We start from the raw sequence: 15,273 nt of genomic DNA on the forward strand, positions 1-15,273 counted from the left end.
GTTTTCCGAGAGGTGCAGTGTGAGAGGTAGCTAGTGGGATAAAGTGTAGGATGATTTGCCATTTTGTCAAGGTCATTCATAGGACTCCTGTGCAGTCATTTAAAATGAACAAATGTAGCAGATGACATCTTAATATGCATAGGGCTTCATCCCAAATGGCACACTATTAAGTAGAGCACTTCTTTTGACCGGGGCCCTATATGGATGTTAATGGGCAACATACATTCCAGTAACATTCTGGTTCCTTTGCATAGAATGTGTTTGTTGTAGATTAGAACATTGGGTGCCGACATGGATGAGACTCAGCTGAACTCTGTCAACCCAGTTGGAGCTGGATTCCTATCCTATGTCTGCTAGCCTTTCAGCTTGGTGCTGAACACTCTATTAGTCTGTGTTTAGTGATGGGAGGGAATCGACAGGCTGACCTCCAGCCCTGCAGAAGGCTGTGTGAGACCAATCAGTGTTCGGTGTTCAGGTGGCGTTAACAGTGGTGTTAGTGGACTGGCCAGTCAATAGTGCTCAGCGCCAGGCAGAGGTGCCTGATAGGCTGTTGCCACGGGAGATGCAGAGACACACGACCTTGGTTACACAAATCCTCTGTCTCTGTCTGTCTCTCTCTGTCCATTTATTTGTGTGTGTCTGTCTGTTATTGTGTGTGTGTTACTGTCTTTCTCACTCTCTTTTTCCTTACTCTCTGTCACTGTCACTATATGTCATTCTCTGTATGTCTGTCTCTGTCACTATATGTCATTCTCTGTATGTCTTCTGTCTGTCACTATATGTCATTCTCTGTATGTCTGTCTCTGTCACTATATGTCATTCTCTGTATGTCTGTCTCTGTCACTATATGTCATTCTCTGTATGTCTGTCTCTGTCACTATATGTCATTCTCTGTATGTCTGTCTCTGTCACTATATGTCATTCTCTGTATGTCTGTCTCTGTCACTATATGTCATTCTCTGTATGTCTGTCTCTGTCACTATATGTCATTCTCTGTATGTCTGTCTCTGTCACTATATGTCATTCTCTGTATGTCTGTCTCTGTCACTATATGTCATTCTCTGTATGTCTGTCTGTCACTATATGTCACTATATGTCATTCTCTGTATGTCTGTCTCTGTCACTATATGTCATTCTCTGTATGTCTGTCTCTGTCACTATATGTCATTCTCTGTATGTCTGTCTCTGTCACTATATGTCATTCTCTGTATGTCTGTCTCTGTCACTATATGTCATTCTCTGTATGTCTGTCTCTGTCACTATATGTCATTCTCTGTATGTCTGTCTCTGTCACTATATGTCATTCTCTGTATGTCTGTCTCTGTCACTATATGTCATTCTCTGTATGTCTGTCTCTGTCACTATATGTCATTCTCTGTATGTCTGTCTCTGTCACTATATGTCATTCTCTGTATGTCTGTCTCTGTCACTATATGTCATTCTCTGTATGTCTGTCTCTGTCAAAAACTGAAATTGAATGTATTGTAATATCACAATATTTGAAATTCCTAACCAGAGGGGATAGAGAGATGGGAGTCTTGGATTATAGGAATGTTTTACGGAGATAAAAGCTAAATTATTCTGTTGTGTATGGTTCTGTTCTCTCAGGGTGGGTAAGTCTCCAGGACAAGCCAGGAAAGTACAGAAGAAGCCAAAGAGCCCTCCCACTAACAGGTACAGCAGAGAACAGTGCTGCCCCCTACTGACTGCACATAAGTGGCTCTTACTGTCTCCTATACTTCACATCTCCGACTGTCTCCTATACTTCTCATCTCTGACTGTCTCCTATACTTCTCATCTCTGACTGTCTCCTATACTTCACATCACATCTTTTACTGTCTCCTATACTTCACATATTTTACTGTCTCCTATACTTCACATCTCTGACTGTCTCCTATAGTTCACATATCTTACTGTCTCTTATACTTCACATCTCTGACTGTCTCCTATACTTCACATCTCTTACTGTCTCCTATACTTCACATCTCTGACTGTCTCCGATACTTCATATCTCTGACTGTCTCCTACACTTCACATCTCTGACTGTCTCCTATACTTCACATCTCTTACTTTCTCCTATACTTCTCATCACTCTCTCTCCCCCTCAGGATCCTGAAGCCAAGTCAGGGTCAGAATGCCTCTGTCCCAGGTCAGCTCAACCGACAGGGGTGAGTACAGTCTCCAACATTTCTCTACTTCTCCCCCTCTCTTTATTTCTCTGCCCTTCTTCTTTAATTCCTTAACTCATAAAAAATAAAAACTCCAATAAATACTAAAATTTTAATTTATAATGAATAAAAATCACCCCATCTCTCCCCCCTCTCTGTCTGTCAATCTAAGTCTGTGTGTCAGGAGCTGGTACAGAAATACTCCGGAGGACAGAGTGAGGCGCTCAGACAGCCTGAAGAATCATAACTCCCTGAGCTAACTGGTTATTCCCTCAGTCCCTCTATGACCCCTCACTCCCTGACCTTTGATCCTTGACCTCTGGGCCTTCTATCAGCCCCATGTTGTACTATGGTTCGACTACCACCACTGCTACTAGTCCCTCTAACCTCCCTCTAACCTCCCTCTGACCTCCCTCTAACCTCCCTCTAACTTCCCTCTAACCTCCCTCTGACCTCCCTCTAACTTCCCTCTAACTTCCCTCTAACCTCCCTCTGACCTCCCTCTGACCTCCCTCTGACCTCCCGCTAACTTCCCTCTAACCTCCCTCTGACCTCCCTCTAACCTCCCTCTAACCTCCCTCTGACCTCCCTCTGACCTCCCTCTGACCTCCCTCTAACCTCCCTCTAACTTCCCTCTGACCTCCCTCTGACCTCCCTCTAACCTCCCTCTAACTTCCCTCTAACCTCCCTCCGACCTCCCTCTAACCTCCCTCTGACCTCCCTCTGACCTCCCTCTGACCTCCCTCTAACCTCCCTCTAACCTCCCTCTGACCTCCCTCTGACCTCCCTCTGACCTCCCTCTAACCTCCCTCTGACCTCCCTCTAACCTCCCTCTAACCTCCCTCTAACCTCCCTCTGACCTCCCTCTAACCTCCCTCTAACCTCCCTCTGACCTCCCTCTAACCTCCCTCTGACCTCCCTCTGACCTCCCTCTAACCTCCCTCTGACCTCCCTCTAACCTCCCTCTGACCTCCCTCTAACCTCCCTCTAACCTCCCTCTAACCTCCCTCTGACCTCCCTCTGACCTCCCTCTGACCTCCCTCTAACCTCCCTCTGACCTCCCTCTAACCTCCCTCTAACCTCCCTCTGACCTCCCTCCGATGGTTCAGTCCAGTGCTCTCTGCCCAGGACATACCCTATCCAATGGATTGTTGCTATAGTTACATCGATTTTTCTACTATTTATCTCCCTTTTGCATGTGTACAGATGGATTCTGTTTATTTGCTTACCTCGTGTTTCGGACATTTCAGTGAAAAGTTGTCGTCTTGGAACATGCAGCCTGAGAGAGAGAGAAAGAGAGAGAAGGAAGGAGACAGAGAGGGAGATAAGGAAAGAGAGAGATAGAGGTAGGGAGAGAAGGAAGGAGAGAGAGAGGGAGAGAGAGAGAGAAGGAAGGAAGCAGAGAGAGATATAGAGAGGGAGAGAGGGAAGGAAGGATGGAGAGATGGAAGGAGAGAGAGACAGAGAGGGAGAGAGAGAAGGAAGGAGAGAGAGACAGAGAGGGAGAGAGAGAAGGAAGGGGTGAGACATAGAGAGGGAGAGAGAGAAGTAAGGAGAGAGAGAGAGAGGGAGAGAGAGAGAGAAGGAAGGAAGCAGAGAGAGATATAGAGAGGGAGAGAGAGAAGGAAGGAGGGAGAGAGGAAGAGATGGAAGGAGAGAGAGACAGAGAGGGAGAGAGAGAAGGAAGGAGGGAGAGACAGAGAGGGAGAGAGAGAAGGAAGGAGGGAGAGAGGAAGAGATGGAAGGAGAGAGAGAGAGAGAGGGAGAGAGAGAAGGAAGGAGGAAGAGACAGAGAGGGAGAGAGAGAAGGAAGGGGAGTGACATAGAGAGGGAGAGAGAGAAGTAAAGGAGAGAGAGACAGAGAGGGAGAGAGAGAGAAGGAAGGAGAGAATGATAGGATGAGGTAGGTTGCAGCCATGGTGTACTCTGCAGGATTAAACTGGTCCTTCAGTTCCTCTCAGTGCTGCCTCTGTGAGGAGTTCTAATCCCCACTGTACCTACTGATGGCATGATGTAATGTGAGGGGAGGCCATACCTACATACAGCATATGCTTATACACAAATGAACACACACACACACACACACACACACACACACACACACACACACACACACACACACACACACACACACACACACACACACACACACACACACACACACACACACACACACACACACACACTACCTCCACCCCTTCATTCCCCCTCCCCCTTCACCCTTCCCTCTTACTCCCCTCCCCTTCACCCTTCCCTCTTACTCCCCTCCCCCTTCACCCTTCCCTCTTACTCCCCTCCCCCCTCACCCTTCCCTCCTACTCCCCTCCCCCTTCACCCTTCCCTCTTACTCTCCTCCCCTTCACCCTTCCCTCTTTACTCCCCTCCCCTTCACCCTTCCCTCTTACACCCCTCCCCTTCACCCTTCCCTCTTACACCCCTCCCCCTTCACCCTTCCCTCCTACTCCTCCCACTCCTTCTTGCCTGCTTTATCCATCCCTCTCCTCCTCTCTCCTCTCTCTCTCTCTCTCTCTCTCTCTCTGAGGGCTCTTACCTATCTCCTTGGCGCAGATGTAGTGGTATTTGTGAGGGCATCCTTTCCAGCAGCAGCTGATGGACGCGCCCACTCTCTGGCACTTGGAACAGCTCTGGAGACCAGACAGACAGACAGAGAGAAAGACGGACAGAGGGACAGCCAGCCAGACAGAGAGACATAGAGCCATACAGACGGGCAGACAGGCAGACAGACAGTCTCCAGTTAATAATAAAGCATCTACTTGATGTTGCCAACAATATGTCACTGTGTCCAATATGTCACTGTGTCCAATATGTCACTGTGTCCAATATGTCACTGTGTCCAATATGTCACTGTGGACAATATGTCACTGTGTCCAATATGTCACTGTGTCCAATATGTCACTGTGTCCAATATGTCACTGTGGACAATATGTCACTGTGTCCAATATGTCACTGTGTCCAATATGTCACTGTGTCCAATACATCACTGTGTCCAATATGTCACTGTGTCCAATATGTCACTGTGTCCAATATGTCACTGTGTCCAATACGTGTCCAATATGTGGACAATATGTCACTGTGTCCAATATGTCACTGTGGACAATATGTCACTGTGTCCAATATGTGTCACTGTGTCACTGTGTCCAATATGTCACTGTGTCCAATATGTCACTGTGTCCAATATGTCACTGTGGACAATATGTCACTGTGTCCAATATGTCACTGTGGACAATATGTCACTGTGTCCAATATGTCACTGTGAAATGTCACTGTGTCACTGTGTCCAATATGTCACTGTGTGTCACTGTGGACAATATGTCACTGTGTCAATATGTCACTGTGTCCAATATGTCACTGTGTCCAATATGTCACTGTGTCCAATACATCACTGTGTCCAATATGTCACTGTGTCCAATATGTCACTGTGTGTCACTGTGTCCCATGTCACTGTGTCCAACATGTCACTGTGTCCAATATGTCACTGTGTCCAATATGTCACTGTGTCCAATATGTCACTGTGTCCAATATGTCACTGTGTCCAATATGTCACTGTGTCCAATATGTCACTGTGTCCATGTCATGTCACTGTGTCCAATATGTCACTGTGTCCAATATGTCACTGTGTATGTCAATATGTCACTGTGTCCAACATGTCACTGTGTCCAACATGTCACTGTGTCAACAACATGTCACTGTGTCCAATATGTCACTGTGTCCAAATGTCACTGTGTCCAACATGTCACTGTGTCCAACATGTCACTGTGTCCAACATGTCACTGTGTCCAATCATGTCACTGTGTCCAACATGTCACTGTGTCCAACATGTCACTGTGTCACCAACACTGTGTCACTGTGTCCAACATGTCACTGTGTCCAATATGTCACTGTGTCCAACATGTCACTGTGTCCACGTCATGTCACTGTGTCCAACATGTCACTGTGTCCAACACGTCACTGTGTCCATGTCACTGTGTCCAACATGTCACTGTGTCCAACACGTCACTGTGTCCAACATGTCACTGTGTCCAACATGTCACTGTGTCCAACATGTCACTGTGTCCAACTGTGTACATGTCACTGTGTCCAACATGTCACTGTGTCCAACATGTCACTGTGTCCAACATGTCACTGTGTCCAATATGTCACTGTGTCCAATATGTCACTGTGTCCAATATGTCACTGTGTCCAATATGTCACTGTGTCCATGTCACTGTGTATGTCACTGTGTCCAATATGTCACTGTGTCCAAACGTCATGTCACTGTGTCCAATCATGTCACTGTGTCCAATATGTCACTGTGTCCAATATGTCACTGTGTCCAATGTCATGTCACTGTGTCCAATATGTCACTGTGTCCAATATGTCACTGTGTCCAATACGTCACTGTGTCCAATATGTCACTGTGTATGTCACTGTGTCACTGTGTCCAATATGTCACTGTGTCACCAATATGTCACTGTGTCCAATATGTCACTGTGTCCAATATGTCACTGTGTCACCAATATGTCACTGTGTCCAATATGTCACTGTGTCCAATATGTCACTGTGTCCAATACATCACTGTGTCCAATATGTCACTGTGTCCAATATGTCACTGTGTCCAATATGTCACTGTGTCCAATATGTCACTGTGTCCAATATGTCACTGTGTCCAATACGTCACTGTGTCCAATATGTCACTGTGTCCAACATGTCACTGTGTCCAATATGTCACTGTGTCCAATATGTCACTGTGTCCAACACGTCACTGTGTCCAACATGTCACTGTGTCCAATATGTCACTGTGTCCAACATGTCACTGTGTCCAATATGTCACTGTGGCCAATATGTCACTGTGGCCAATATGTCACTGTGGCCAATATGTCACTGTGTCCAATATGTCACTTTGTCCAATATGGTACAGTTCCCTACAAAATAGACTTGAACAAGGCAAATGTTTTTCTTATTTGTGATCTATTTTTTATTATTTCATTTCATAGTAATGTAAAAAAAACATTAATTTCTAACTGTGGGAGGTTAGAATTATAGATCACAATCATGTACAGTTTACTGTATGTGAAATACACCACTTGAAATATTGACTCTCCATTGGTAAGATGCAGTATCAGTATCAACCGGAGAGAGAGAGGTGGAAAGAGAGAGAGGTGGAAAGAGAGAGAGAGAGAGAAAGAGAGAGAGAGGTGGAAAGAGAGAGAGAAAGAAAAAGAGAGAAATCAGCATAGAGAAAGAAGAAGGTCTCACCGTTTCTGTGGAGGTGTGAACAGCCTCTTTCAGGCCGTACAGCCTCCCTGCCACCATGATGATCCCATTGGTCCAGATAGCACAGTTCTCATGGGCCCAGTGTTCCTTAGCCTCAGCCTCCCCCTGCAGTCTCTGGAGGAGGCCTCCTCCTCCATTGCCCCCTTCCTGACCACCAGCTGTGGCCTCCGCAGCCCTCCTCTCCCCCTGGAGCTTCTGCATCCTCCTGAACCGATCCCGTAGGGTGGGCCGGTGCGTGCTTCCGCCCTCCGCCGGTGCCCTCTCTGCCCTCCTGGGGCGCCAATGGTGGGGGTGGGGCTGAAGATGGTGACTCCCACCACTACTACTACTGCCCTGCTTTGTGACTGTCTCCATATCCACCTTTTTACTAACTTCCTTTTTGAAGCCGGGGTCTCCTTCGCTTGTTGGGGTGCTGCTGCTTGGTTCCCTGATGCTACTGTTGGAGCTTATTTTCTCTCCGTTTTCCCTCGGGGTTTCTATATGTCTTGCTGACAGGATTTTGCGGGGGATGCTATCCTCTGGGAAGTAGGGCCCACACAAATCCCCCAGCTCACGGTAATTTGCTGGCTTTCCACACAGGCAACACGTTAGACACCTGTCAATTAACGTTTTGTTAACCAAGGGCCCCTGGAGCATAGCTGAGGAGCTGGGTATCGCCTTGGCAACTGTGACTGGGTTTTTAATTTTGTCCGGGCTCTTTTTCCAGGGCTTCTGAAGCACCATCTTCAGCTCTTCATCACGCCTGTTGACGATGGTACAGAGAGAGGTGAAGTCTCTGGAGCTGTCCATACGCACATATGGACAGAAGGAGTGTTTGATTCTGCTTTTAGGAGTCTTACTCAGTACCTGTTTGAGAGAGGGCTCTGGCTGCTTTTCCTCTGACACTGCAGGGCTTTCCTTTTTCCATTTCTTCTTCTTGAGTCTGGCCTCCCTCCCTGCAGCCTTTACCACCGCTTCAATCACCTCCATGGCGTCTTTGATTCCCTTTTTAGGACCAGGTTTTTTGTGAACCCTCAGAGGTTTGCTGCTCTGCTGTTCACCTGGTGCTCTCCCTCTCTTTTTGGAGGGGGATGAAGAGGGCTTCCTCCCTCGTTTGGAGGGAGGCGGCTGGATCATTTCTGTGGCGATCACCTGCGGGCTGTCTGTGATCTCACCTGGGCCGGCTGGTAGAGCAGGCGTTGTTGTTAACGCTGTGTCAGTGGGTGTCTCTGTCTGCTGTTCTGCTGTTGTTGTCTCTACCTCCTCGTCAGCCACAGGCCCCTCTGAAGGCTGTCCTCCTTTCCTCTTCCTCCTCCTCTGTTTCAGGTGCATCTCGTGGTTGTTCTTGATGGCCCTCTGCTTGGCCAGCCGCGGAGTGTTGATGATCAGGCTCCCCGTCTCCATGGCGACCACCGTGGCGTCCGTGCTCTCTACCATGGCCCATTTCCTCCTCTTGGTCCTGGTGGGTTTGTTGGCGCCGCTCGCCGCTGCAGCGTCTGGCACCCCTGATGGGAGTGGCTCCGGCTGCACCCCCTCCCCGGTGTTCTGCTGCACCCTTCTCTCCTGTTCTGTGTTCTGGGCCCCCGTGGAGCTCCCCACGTCCCTTGCTAACTCCTCCCGTGACACATCAGGGGCGCTCACCGCCGCCACTGGGGCCTCGCTCTCCTCCGAGACGGGCAGCGACACAGGCTTTGACGTCACTTCATCTACTGTCGCCTCTGTGCTCTCGGGCTGTGGTGTTGGCGGGTGTTTCTTCGAACCGGTGCCCGAGTTTATTTTCTGAACCATGGCCTCGTATTTCAGACCCCTGCCTTTGCGCGGGGGGAGGTACTTGGTTTTAGTGGGACACTGAGAAGGGATACTGGGCATTTCACTAACCACATCACCGTCAGCCATCGTGGGAGGAGGGTTATCTTTGGTCAGCACAGTGATCAGAGAGGCCTTGATGTGTCTGCCTCTCTTTAGCCTTCTCTTGGGCCCTCGGACACCCATCTCCTTGGGTTTGACTAATGGAGGCTGGTTGGCCTGGTCAGAATGGGGAGTTTCAGGCTGGGGCTGTTGTGGTTTTGGTTTTGGTTTTGGACCTCGCTTTTTCTTCACCGGAGGCTCTAGAGGCAGAGGACTGGGTTTTCTTTTGAGTGGAGGTACAGGTGCAGTTTCAAGAGGTACAGCTACAGCCGGTTCTTTAGGTTTCTCAGGTGGAGCGACAGGTATACTAATGTCTGTTACACTGGTATCTGTTACACTGTTGTCTTTTATGCTGGTGTCTGTTACACTGGTGTCTGTTACACTGGTGTCTGTTACACTGGTCTCTGTTACATTGGGATCTGATACACTAGTGTCTGTTACTCTGGTGTCTGTTACACTGACGTCTGTTGCAATGGTGTCGGTTTCACTGGTGTCGGTTTTACTGGTGTCTGGTTTACTGGTGTCTGTTACACTGGTGTCTGGTTTACTGGTGTCTGTTATACTGGTGTTGGTTTTACTGGGGTCTGTTACTCTGGTGTCTGTTACACTGGTGTCTTTTACACTGGTGTCTGTTACACTGGTGTCTGGTTTACTGGTGTCTGTTACACTGACGTCTGTTACACTGGTGTTTGTTACACTGGTGTCTGGTTTACTAGTGTCTGTTACACTGGTGTCTGGTTTACTGGTGTCTGTTACACTGACGTCTGTTACACTGGTGTCTGTTACACTGGTGTCTGGTTTACTGGAGTCTGTTACACTGGTGTCTGTTATACTTGTGTCTGTCTGGTTAGGAAAGACAGGGATGGCTGGCTCTATGCTCATACGTTCCTCATTTTGTGACACTGCATTGGGCTTTGTTATACCTGTCAGGGTTTGAGTCAGGATTCCCTCAGATTGCGCCTTCTCTTTTTCCTTTGGAAGCTTATCCTGGGGGGGCTTTCTGGATCTCAGGACCATGTTCTTTCCGTCCTTGCCTGGAGCTTTCACTTCCTGTTTCCCATCACCTTGCTGACTGTTGATGCTCAAGCTCTTCTGGCCTCTTCCTGGACCCCCTGTTATGGGTTGAATGGGACCTTCCTGTTCTGCCAACTTCGACTTAGAGCCCGTACCCCTGGGACGACCACGGGGTGCTCCTTCAGTTGGTTTTGGACCAGGTTTTGGTCCTGGTTTTGGACCCGTTTTAGGCCCTGGTTTTAGAACTGTTTTTGGGCCTGGTTTAGGCCCAGGTTTTAAACCTGGTTTTGGGCTGGGCTTCGAATCGGGTTTCAAACCTGGTTTTGGTCCTGGTTTTAGACTTGGCTTTGAACCTTGTTTTGGTCCTGGTTTAGGCCCTGGTTTTAACCCTGACTTCGGGCCTGGTTTTGGGCCTGGTTTCGAACCTGGTTTCCGCCCTGGTTTCCGTCTTTCAGGGGGCTGGGGATCCTTAGGAGGAGTGTCCTGCGCGTTGAATGAGCGAGTGCACATTCTGGAGCGGGATCCCTCAACAAGCAGTTTGGGTGTCTCGCTCGTTGTGATTATGTCCTGGTGAGCGGACATGTCTAGCTGATCAGAGAACAGAGCACTCTTGCTGGAGGGCATGCAGGGTTTCTGCGGTGGCGAGGGGGCACTCTCCCCCTCTCTCTCCACACTCAGCTGTCTCCTGAATTCCACACCTGAGTGCATCAGTCTCCTCCTGCCTCGGCCGTGCTTCCGGCCGAAAGCCTGCGGGTGTGCAGATGGGGCCACGGGTTCTGGCTTGGCTGAGGGGGTCACAGCGCTTGGGCAGCTGATGCCTGGCTCCATGTCCTCATCACCTTTCTTTGGCGATGGTGGGGTGTTGGCCCAGGAGGGCGCTGAGTGCAGTATGGACTTCCCCGGCAGCTGAGGGGAGTCAGGCTCCAGCACGTTGGAATCGCTGTGATCAATATGGTCCCTGGTGTGAGACGGAGCTGGAGGTGTTGCTATCTCGCTGAGAGCTGAGAAAACCATCATGGCTGAGTGAGACTGGGGTGGAGTGTCACAAATGGCTGACCCACTTTCTGGGGATTCTGCTGCTGCTGCTGTTGCATCCGGTTGTGCTGCTTGGCGTTCTGTCTCTGCAGACTCTGTGTTACTGTAAGGCTGAGGCTCAGCCAGGCTCTGGCCTTCTGTTCTGCTGCACAGTTCCCCAAAAGGCTCCTCCTGTGGGCTCGTTCTATTGTTGAGGTCCTTCTCAGTTGATGGCAGGCTCTCACTCTCTTCTCCCTCTCTCTCCTCAGCAGACAGAGGAGAAGATATGGACTTCTGGTTTCTCTCCTCCTCCCCCTCCTCATCCTCCCCCTCTTCTTCTCTGCTCTCTCTCTTCTCTGAGGCAGAGAGCCTCTGGTCCAAAGCCTCGCCCCGCGGGGTAGGGGATGTGTTCTCCGAGCTGTCTTCCTTCTCTGTTAAATATTGATCTTGGTCAAGGTCACCCCTGGAAATATAGGGGGATGTCTTCACTGAGCTCTCAGAGTCAGTGGGAGATTCGGATTTGAAGGCCTCCGATTTCATCTCCTGGCCCAGGTCTCCCTTGTGGCTGGAGTCTGAGAGGCTTGGGGACTTATCCGCCGAGTCCCCTTTGCCTTGGTCATATTTGTTTTGTATCTTGTGGTACATGTTCTCGTCGTAGCAGTAGCTCTTTCCCTCGGTCACTGCTTTGTTGATCTTGCTATACAGCGCTGGGCCTTTCTCGTCCTCTGGCCATTTCTCCCGCTTCTCAGAGGTATCTGTGACATTATCGCTGCCTCTGAGGTCACTCTCGCTGTCGGAGGTCTTTTTCACGCCATCATCCTCGTAGTCTGCTATTTTCTCTGTCCAGGCCAACTCCTCAAAGTTTTCCTTCAGTGGCAAGCCAAGACGTTGGATGTCTGGAGGGGACTGGCTCTCCTGCTTCATGGGGCTGGGAATCGTCACACTCACGGGGGACCTCTCATCCCCCACGATCTTCATGGGGGTTTGTCGGGGTTCGTGTCCCCCCTGTGACCTGGGGTCAGGGGTCATGTTGTCCCTGGAAGCCACGCTCTGCAGGCCGGACACAGAGTCACCAGACCGGGTGGACATGTCATCCGGAGAGGTCATGGAGCAGGATGAGGCCGTGTCCAGGCCCAAGTGTGTGTTGTTGGGGGCCTGAGCTGGGCTCCTGCCCTGGCCGCAGTAGTAGTACCCCCTCTCCAGCTGCTCGTCAGAACTACTGGAGTACCCCCCCTCCTGCATCTCCATGGGGACGAGCTGGTGCTGGTTGGTGCTGTAGGGGTCCTGCATGGGACCCCCACCATGCTGACCCTCAGGGCCTCCTGGCACTCCTTTGTAAACCTCTTCCTTCTTGGAGGAGCTGCCTCCACTGCTCCCAATGCTGCTGCGCTTGGCCCCCTTCTTGTTGGCGACCATGGCCTCGGAGAGCAGCAGCTGCTGCACATTGTTGGAGATGTTCTCCACCTGAGAGGTGAGGGCATTCAGGCTCCACAGGCTGGGGTTGGCAAGCAGCTTCTCAGAGAAGCGCTCCTTCATGGAAACCCCCTGTGTGTAGCTGTGCTGCGGGGTTGGGTGTGCCACATTGGGGGACGAGGACGGGTGGGAGCGCGGCGGCATCAGCAAGCCCTGGTCCTGCAGACCCGCTGAGGAAGAGGAGGACGAAGAAGCCGCCCCTGGGGTCATTGGTGGCTGGCTGTACTGGAAGCTCTCTGGATTGGTCATCAAAGGGGAAGGGGTGGAGCTGTAGGAGGGTGAGCGGCCTACAGAGCGTGCAGGGGAGTGGCTGGAGGCGGGACTACATGTCTGGTAGTACTGCTCAGGGGATCTGACGGACAGCTCGGACAGACAGTAGTTCTGCTGGGGCTGGCTGAAGTGTTGGTATTTGGGGTGGGTCTCCTGGGGAGTGGGAATGCCTTGTAGTGGGGGCTGGGGCTCGTAGCCACCCCTGGAGGGAGTCTGTTGGTAGCTGTAACTGTTCTGGGGTGGCGGGCGGTATCCCCCCTGCTTCAGACCACTGTGGCTGCCCATCTGCCTAGTGTACTGGGAGCTGGGCGGCATACTATATCCCTTGTAACAGTGGGGCATTGGGCTGCACTTCTCCATGTAGGAGGAGGAGGATGGCGAGGGGGACGGGGGATGTTGGGGGTAGTGGAGGTGGCTCTGGGGGTACATCAACGGGGACTGGCCTGGGTTTGCGGGATGGGGCTGGTGGTGTGGGCTGGTGTAGACCGGAGCAGAGGCCTGGTGGGGCTGGTGACACTGGCTCTGGGAGTGAGCCAGCATGTTCTGGTCCAGATACTGGGAGGACCCAGGGGGACCTGGCTCCATCCTGCCTACCATCTCCTGCTCGTACTGAGCTAGCTGAGCTGGGTCGTCCCACTTAGACTGCTGGAGGTGGCCCTCACTCATATACTGGGCCGGGTATCCCCCCGGGCCCATGTGATTGCTGTAGCCACCCGCCTGCATATGCTGGGGAGTGGGAGGAGGTCCTTGGCTCCCCCCGCTGTAAGCCTTCTTATCATGAGGCGTCGAACCTCCTCCACCACCCACACCACCACCCACACCACCTCCATTACCCTGGGGGTATCCAGGGTATGCCTGCTGGCTGTAACAGTCCTTAGGTCCAGGTATGGGTCCACTTCCTGGTCCAGGCCCGGCTCCTGGTCCCGCTGGAGGCATCCCTGTAGCGGTGGCCAGCGCATGCGCCTCGTAGACCTGCCTGGTCTGTCCGTGGTGGGGGTGTTGTCGGTAGCTCTCCAGGCGTGATAATTCATGGTGCTCCTGCTGGTAGCAGGGCTGGTTGCCATGGAAACCGCTCCTCTCTCTGCTGAACGACTGCATGGCTCCAGCTATAGGAGGGGCGGGTGGAGGGAGGGGGTCGGGGGTGGGGGTGTTCTGACAGAGAGAGAGAGAGAGAGAGATGAGAGAAGGAGTGGAGAGGGAGATGGGGGAAAGAGGGGGAGGGATAGAAAAACAGAAGAGAGAAGGAAGGGGTGTTAGTATCACAGAGCCAGGACATTACATCTCTACCTTCACGTCTCTAACCCCAACATCCTTTATCTCACCAGGAAAGATCAGAGACACAACAACAAAGTCTTGCCTTTCTGAGATCAATTGACTTAATATCATGTTCAAATCAAATAAATGCTCGATTTGAATTCACAAGTAATGTTACTGTACACACCTGTACACAGCTGCACTGGAAATACATTCAAATGATTCATTTTCCCTTGACAGATTCTAAGCAACGGACATATCTTCTGGGCAAGATAAGATGGAGTCTGGACTCTGGTCAGAGAACAGTGAACAAGCTAGAATACAGCGGCCATTTCAACCATCTCAAGATGGAGGGAGCTAGCCCGTTGTTGGCGGAGCTAGCCCGTTGTTGGCGGAGCTGGGATTGTCAGGTCATGCAGGAGGCAGTGTGAGTCAGACATGTCTGTTAATGTGAGCTGCCGTCCAAACCAAGCCCGCCACGCAAGGACACAACCTCTGGAGGGGAAACCAGAATAGATGGGGCACAAGAAAACACATAACCAGATAATTTGTGTGATGAATAGGTGAGGTGTTAAGAGATAACGGTCGATTGAGATGTTCTGTGACCGAATCCCGTCAATGTCATTCTGCATGAAAAATCTAATGGGAATTTTCCCTGTGTTTTTGTGAGGCTATTGTTACTCAATATTTACTTGTAATATGCAAGCACATGTTTCAGTATCACATTACAGCCATTAGCCCTCTCTCTCTCTCTCTCTCTCTCTCTCTCTCTCTCTCTCTCTCTCTCTCTCTCTCTCTCTCTCTCTCTCTCTCTCTCTCTCTCTCTCTCTCTCTCTCTCTCTCTCTCTCTCTCTCTCGCTGTCTCTCTCTCTCTCTCTCTCTCTCTCTCTCTCTCTCTCTCTCTCTCTCTCTCTCTCTC

The 15,273-nt window shown here is 50.7% G+C and overlaps 1 protein-coding gene and 1 long non-coding RNA gene across 3 annotated transcripts in view; one reads left to right on the forward strand and one right to left on the reverse strand.

Moving 5' to 3' along the window:
• The window catches only part of LOC112241996 (retinoic acid-induced protein 1), a 22,827-nt gene extending 8,578 nt beyond the window's left edge, over positions 1-14,249 (reverse strand). For both annotated transcript variants that reach the window (XM_042317746.1, XM_042317747.1), the window contains exons 1-3: positions 7,425-14,249; positions 4,720-4,813; positions 3,398-3,447 (exon numbers count right to left, since the gene is read on the reverse strand). In XM_042317746.1, the coding sequence (XP_042173680.1) occupies positions 3,398-3,447; positions 4,720-4,813; positions 7,425-14,198 (6,918 nt within the window). In that variant the 5' untranslated portion in view covers positions 14,199-14,249. The remainder of the gene's footprint in view (positions 1-3,397; positions 3,448-4,719; positions 4,814-7,424) is intronic.
• Positions 1,408-2,619, forward strand: LOC112241997. The gene is made up of 3 exons (XR_002952417.2): positions 1,408-1,674; positions 2,109-2,168; positions 2,341-2,619. It is a non-coding gene; the product is annotated as an uncharacterized LOC112241997 (long non-coding RNA).
• Positions 14,250-15,273: the final 1,024 nt, after the last annotated feature.

Source organism: Oncorhynchus tshawytscha, unplaced genomic scaffold (assembly GCF_018296145.1).
Source record: "Oncorhynchus tshawytscha isolate Ot180627B unplaced genomic scaffold, Otsh_v2.0 Un_contig_7015_pilon_pilon, whole genome shotgun sequence".
Taxonomy (NCBI): domain Eukaryota; kingdom Metazoa; phylum Chordata; class Actinopteri; order Salmoniformes; family Salmonidae; genus Oncorhynchus; species Oncorhynchus tshawytscha.